This window comes from Phoca vitulina, unplaced genomic scaffold, assembly GCF_004348235.1.
Source record: "Phoca vitulina isolate PV1807 unplaced genomic scaffold, GSC_HSeal_1.0 scaffold21, whole genome shotgun sequence".
In the NCBI taxonomy this organism is placed as follows: domain Eukaryota; kingdom Metazoa; phylum Chordata; class Mammalia; order Carnivora; family Phocidae; genus Phoca; species Phoca vitulina.
Window position 1 is genome coordinate 32031233 of NW_022589724.1, and position 6287 is coordinate 32037519.

Sequence of the window (6287 nt, forward strand, 5' to 3'; positions counted from 1 at the left end):
GTGTCTCTTGTTTTTCCAAGTGTGTTCGGTTCAACAGGAACCAAAACTTTGGTTTTCAGCCAGTGTCTTCTCCGCGCACGCGTATCTTCCCCTGAGACGGAGCTCACGCTGTACACTCGGTTCTGTGACCTAGTTCCTGGCCCCGGGGACCTCGCCAGGACCCGCTGCCGGCGTGGCCACACTGTCCCTGCTGTCCTGACCGAGCCCCTGGCTGCAAGGTCAAGGTGGGCCCCCTGAAGCCCAGCACGTCCGCTCCTTCCCTGGCGTCACGGATGCCTGCTTTAAAGCGTTCCCGATTTGGGGGCGCCTGGGTGGCTCAGTCGGTTAAGGGTCTGCCTTCACTCAGGTCATGATCCCAGGGTCCTGGGATCGAGCCCCGTGTCAGGCTCCCTGCTCATCGGGGAGTCTGCTTCTCCCCCTCCCTCTGTCTCTCCCTCTGCTTGTGCTCTCTCTCTCACTGTCAAATAAATAAAATCTTAAAAAAAAAATAAATAAAGCGTTCCCAATTTTACCTGGGAGAGATGCCTTCTGTGGCATTTTTGGTCAGTTAGACCCTTAGAGAGAGAATAAAGTTTTTGAGCTTTAAGCAATCACTCCATCAACGTGTTAAAAAAATAAGTTTAATGCAGGTGGCTCATTTCATAAAGAATATAACAGGCACTCGAGACACCGAGCATCTTTGTGTTCAACGTGCCGGTTCCTCACGTGGCCGCAACGACATTCAAGGTGGCACGGCCAGACCCCTCCTGCCATCCTGACGGCGTGGACAGGTGTCCACCTCAGTGACGGGAGCTTTGGGGGAATCTGAATTAACACAGAACAAAACTTTTAGGAAACAGCATGATTTAGTGCAAAAGATTCTCTGTGGTGCGAGAAGGGGGATCCACGCAGGTCAGCTCCCCGCCTGCCGTCCAGGGAACTAGGACAGACTCAACGCGAGAAAGAACTTCGCCCAAGGAGCCTTCCCGCTGTCCCCAAGTCGACAATCACTGGATAGAAGCTGGCTACAAATCAAAAACCATGGTTTACAGCCAAGCTTTCTTTGCTTTTTCTACCTGATTTGGGTTCTTCTTCCCGTGACACCAACTTCCGACAGCTCCCCTGGCCACTGGACTGCCTGGCCACGCGGGGTCATAGGGACCACTGCCCATGCCCGGGGGTGGGGGTGGGGACAACCTGGGATGAGGTGGGGGTCTGTCACCCCCAGGATGGGGCTATGTCCTGTCCCCGGTCTATGCCTGTTGTCCCAGCACAATTATTCAAAGCAGCTTCTCACCTGCTGAGGAGACCCACGGTGACTACTGAGCCACCGGGCCACCCTCTCCTCCTCTGACAGAGAAGCAAAGGGTCTGGGCAAGACATTGGCCCCCGGCTGGAGCAACAGGCTCTTTGCTCTTTCCAGCCCCACATTCAGTTCTGCCTGTCACTCCGCAGTTGCTCCAAGAGCCCCAGGGCGGGAACACAGGGGCAGCCCACCCCGGTGCACACCCATACCGCTAAGAGGTGCTCTTTCAACAGAAGCTTGGCTCACGTTTCCATGGCGCACGCGCAGAGGCTGTGGCCCGGCAGCTCCCAATATGCACGTTTCAATTCCAGCCATCCCTCAGAGGAAGAGAGGCCAAAGCTCCGCTCCCCCCCACCAGCCAGGAGGAGTTAAGGTACCTCCTCACAAATCCACACTTGAAGAGACTATGGCATCCAGCTTGACGTTTTCAACAAGCCTGCCCCAGAGGAAAACAGATCTGCCCTGCACCCCGGGCTGGCCCCTGATCTGGGAACCTGCCAAGGCTGCCCGTGACTCCCACCCGACTGCATCTAAGCAAACCAACATGGCCCTGAAGCCTGGCCTGGGACTCAGGGGGGCAGACGGAGGGCCCGTGAGCCGTGCCAGGACTTGGGTGGCCCAGGGCAGTGATCAGCTTCGCGGCGGTGTGGTCCATCGGCCAGGTGAGCCTGGCACTTCCCTAAGGCTGGGGCAGGGGCCCTGTGGCTGGCCAGGAGGAGGGACACAGAGGCTCTCCAAGAGCAGACGGGGCCAACGGGCCTCACCCTGGCCAGCCTGGAAAAGCGAGGGCAGGTGGCCAGTGAGGCGCTGTACCTACATGAACACACGGAGGGTCGGAGAGGAAAACTAGCAGCAGAGGGGGCGCCAGCGTCCCCTTCGCAGAACAGTCTCAGCACCCGCGCCCAGACCCACGGCCCGAGGTGGACGGTCTGCAGACCCATCCGCAAGACGGGCTGGCAAGAGCAGAATCCCGACCTACCCCCTCGAGAACAGAACAGGGCCGCAACGAACAGACCCCAGGGCCCAGGCCCGCGGTGGCCCTCACATGTCCACGAAGACCATGAAGCACCAGCCCAGGCCCCCCACCAGCAGCACCGTCACCCGGATGCCGTAGATGAGCAGCTCGTTGAGCAGGCGGAAGTCCACGCGCCGGCGGCCGAGCAGCAGCAGCAGCACCGACAGCTTCAGCTGGAAGCGCAGAAGGACGCGCACGCCCACGTACTGCAGGCAGAAGAGCGCGGCCAGCGCGCCCCACAGCGCGGCCGTGAACAGGCTGCAGCTGAAGTAGAGCAGGAAGCGGATGAAGCCGTACAGCCAGCGCGCCCGCACGTACACGTCGAAGTTGTTGTACTTGGTGCGCGCCAGGCGGGAGGTGCGCGCCGGCCCGCAGGCTGCGTGCAGGCAGGTGGTGTGCGGGCCGTGGAAGGAGCGCACCCGCCGCGGGATGGGCATGACCGGCATTGGGGCCCGGGCGGTGGTGCTAGCTTGGGGCAGCAGTGGTGTCCAGGCAGTGGTCAGCATAGGCGTCATGGGCACCTAGGCCTGGAAGCCAGCAGCTGAGCCCTGGGGGATGCGGCGGCCTGCAGGAAAGCGAGAGAGGAGCTGTGGCAGGTGCCCCCGTTCTGGGACATCAGCCAGCCCCCGGCCACACTGAAACCGCTCCCACTCCTCACGTGCCCGGGGGCTGCTCTTGCCACAAGCACGACGGAGGACGCTTCAAAGGCGCAGGCCACAGATGGAGGAGTTCCCTTCAGCATCCCGCGAGCCAAGTGCTGCAGACCAGACAGCGGGGTGCCGGGTCACCTGCTGAGCCTGAGCCCTGGCGCTGTAGCTCCCTAGGAGTGACCTGCCGCAGCTTCGCTCACCCTCCCATCCCCGCCCTGCCAAACAGGGCCGCCCACAGCGCTGGGCTCCCGCGGGTGCTGGGGGAAGCTGGTGACCACGCCTGGCAGGCAGATGCCATCACAGGCCTACAGACTGGGTGCCAGGCAAGGAGAAACACCCAGTGGCTCTCTGGTGAGAGAAACAACTCGCGGGTGGGAAACCCTGCAGGTACAGGATGTGTAAAAGCAGGGCAGTCGAGTGGATCACGGGCTCTGGAGACACATCACACGGGCCTCGGCCAGGGGCGTGCCGCGGGGACCCCGGGGGCGCCGGGGCGGAGGCGGGGCGCGTCCAGCCCTCCCGGTAGGCTCGGGCAGAACCTGGTCTGACAGCGCCGAGCGGCTCCGCGCGCTTGCCCCGGTCCGGCCTGCACCTCCGGGCCACGTCTGCAGGACCCCGCATGGCTCCCTGCCGTCGCGTCCCGCCCGCCCTGCGCCCGCCGCCGCCGCGCACGGCCCCCCCAGCGTCCGCGCCGCGGGCTCCCGGGGCGGGCAGGCGGCGGGCACCGGCAAGGCCCCGCGAGCCCGGGCACACGGTGGCCGCCCGCCACCCCGGGGCAGGGCCGCCTGCCGCTCACCAGGTGCCCTCTCCGCGCCGGCGCCGGGGGAGGCCGGCGGTGCGGGCGGCCGGGCCTGCGGGCCCCCCCGGCACACGGGGCTCCAGGAGCAGGGCGGCCGCATGGTGCCCACGGCGCGGCGGCTGCGAGGCCCGGCCGCTCACGGGTCCCCGCCCGAGGCCGCCCCGAAGGGCCCGGGGCTCGTGCGCCCGGCAGCCGGCAGCGTTTGGCCCAGCGTGGGAGCCGTAGCGCCGTCCCTCTGCGGCCACCGTAGGACTTCCCTCCCGCCCCTCCGCCCGCGCCGACACGGAAAGCGCCTCCCTTCCCCCGGCTCGGAGCCGACTCTGAGCAGCCGGAACTCGACACTTCCCCAGGGCGTGCGTGCTTACGTGCTGCGTGCGCGCGCGGTCCTTAACGCGGCCGCCCGTCTCCTCGTCCCGCGTACGCCGCCGGCAGCTCAGTCTGCCTTGCGCAGGCGCACGTTGTGGGCCTGCGCGTGCGGACCACGGGCACCCCCTCCGCGCACGCGCCGCGGCGCCCTCACGTGTCCGCGACCCGCAGGGCTGCCGCCGCCTGTGGGGCCCGGGGGGGTGGGGCGCCGGGGAGGCGGGGGCCGGCCGACTGCTGCCGCCGCGCCCTGGGCTTGCCCCTTCCCGGGACAATGAGGAGTCAGTGCGGACTTGTTAAAGTGTTTCAGCCCGGCTGGGTGTCAGGATCGCGGAGACACTGGGTTCCGGGTCCCTCCCTCGTAGATGCGGCTCTGTGCCCGGAGGCTGGAGGCCAGCCGCTCAGGCACCCTTCCCGGCCCGGCGCCGGGACGCTGCCCTCCTCCAGGCTGGCCGCCAGTCTGTCCCTCCGCGCTGCCCGCCTGCCGCCTCCCCAGCCCTGACCCCGGGTCCCCCAGCCCGCCGCACCCTAACCTTACCAGGTTCCCCGCACCCCATCCCTGTTTCGTGGCTCCTGGCTCGTGTGGTCCTGGCTTTTCTGCTCCCGCCCCTCTGGGGAGGAGGATCTGGCAGGGTCAGGATGCAGAAGGAGCAGGAGAGCTTTGAAAAGTCCAGAGCAACTGTGAAGGGGCAGCAGAAGATGGGAGAAAAGGAGGCTATTTTAAGAAATATTTCTTAAAATGCAGCCTTTTTTGCAGGCTGGGTGTCTGCAGTAGCTCCGTGCTCCATAGTTGGCCCTGGGGTGGTGGTTTTCCTCTCCAGCCCCCCGTCCAGCCCTCTCCCCCTTGGGACACCCCATACAGGCCCCCTCCTTAGCTCTGTGAGGAGGTCCCTTGCTCTCATACATGACCTGTCCCTTCACACTTACTTATTCTGTTCCTCTGCTCCTTCTCTGCCTGCCGAGCTCCTACTCAGCCTTCAAGACCCCAATTATCCCCTCCTCTGAAAAGCTGCGTCCAACCATGTACCACCCTTCCCTGGCACCCATACCCTTCCTGAGTGTGTGTGGAGGGGATCCTGCTTGCTCTCAGCCCTACCTCTCTTCCCTCCCCAGACTGCAAAGATTCCTTTATAGACCTATGTCCTCCATCTGCTCAGTTTTCTCACCACGGCCACTGGAAGACCTATTTCTTCTTTGTGGTCCCGTCCACACACACACGTGTTTAAACAACTCCAGAAGCTTCGCAGAACTGTGCTTCTGGCCACAGGGTCCGATACGTTGTGTTGCTTCGCTATGTTAAGACGCTAGAACCACACACCTGCAGCCTTACCACTACCAGGTAAAGGAGCCCTGAGCATGAGGAGGGGGCTGTGTCCTCGGGACTGCCTTGGTGGCGGGGCCAGGGGAAGCCTCCGACACGTGCCGTGTTTGTGTGCAGGTCCTCGTTTGGGGGTCCAGGGGGGATCCCAATCTTGCTGTCCATCCTCCCGAGTAGCCCCCTCCCCAGGCTTCCCCGCAGGAGCTGGGCGGTGGGCAGTGGCCGGGCGCCACCTGCTGGGATGGTGTTGGCGTTGCTGCGGAGCTGGCCACCGGCTCTGCGGGTAGGAAGGGCTGGAGCAAGGGTGAGTCCATTGGAAGCTTCAAGGCAGGGCCTTAAAATCAGCGTGCCCCCCAGCCCGCTCCCCGTGTTGTCTGGGGCTGCTCTCGAGCTACCATGGTAGAATGGAGTGGCCTCCCGAGAAGAGACCCAATGGCCCACAAACCTGAGAACCTCTACCCTTTGGCCTTTCTAAGGTTTGTTGGGCCCTGCTCCCCACTTTAAACAAGGGGAGGAGCAGTGTCACCCTTCGGGTCATGTTTTAACTCACCCATCCTTGGCAGGGGTGAAGTATGATGTCAAGCTCACAGTAACACTGACGTTTGCTGTTGTGTGTGCTGGGGGCGGGGGGCCTCATCACAGGGACTCCAGAGGGTGTGCTTGCCCCAGTTCGGAGGCCTGAGCGAGCCCCCTCCAGCTCCCGGAGGGGCTCAGTCTCCATGGTCCTCATACACACTCCCACAGTCACCTCGCAGCATGGGCTGGAATTCCCGCCACCTGGCTCCGGGCTGCCTTAGCGACCAGGTGCTGAGGCCCAGGGGACCCAGTGCCATCTCCAGATCAGAAGACACCTCCCA

The 6287-nt window shown here is 64.0% G+C and overlaps 1 protein-coding gene across 7 annotated transcripts; it reads right to left on the reverse strand.

The window, feature by feature from the left end:
- Window positions 1–582: 582 nt before the first annotated feature.
- TMEM250 (transmembrane protein 250) lies at window positions 583–4772 on the reverse strand. 7 transcript variants are annotated; one of them, XM_032418957.1, is made up of 2 exons: window positions 4651–4772; window positions 583–2865 (listed from the first exon to the last, which is right to left on the reverse strand). In XM_032418957.1, exon 2 carries the CDS (start codon window positions 2813–2815, stop codon window positions 2327–2329), a length of 489 nt encoding a protein of 162 aa, XP_032274848.1. In that variant the 5' UTR covers window positions 2816–2865; window positions 4651–4772; the 3' UTR covers window positions 583–2326. The 7 variants fall into 7 exon arrangements, with proteins under 7 accessions (XP_032274848.1, XP_032274845.1, XP_032274846.1 ...); XM_032418954.1 differs by lacking the exon at window positions 4651–4772 and adding an exon at window positions 4115–4197; XM_032418955.1 differs by lacking the exon at window positions 4651–4772 and adding an exon at window positions 3747–4020.
- Window positions 4773–6287: the final 1515 nt, after the last annotated feature.

Coding starts and splice junctions, on each gene's coding strand:
- TMEM250 (XM_032418957.1), bottom strand. CDS start 2,815: ATGACGCCTATGCTGACCACTGCCTGGACACCACTGCTGCCCCAAGCT.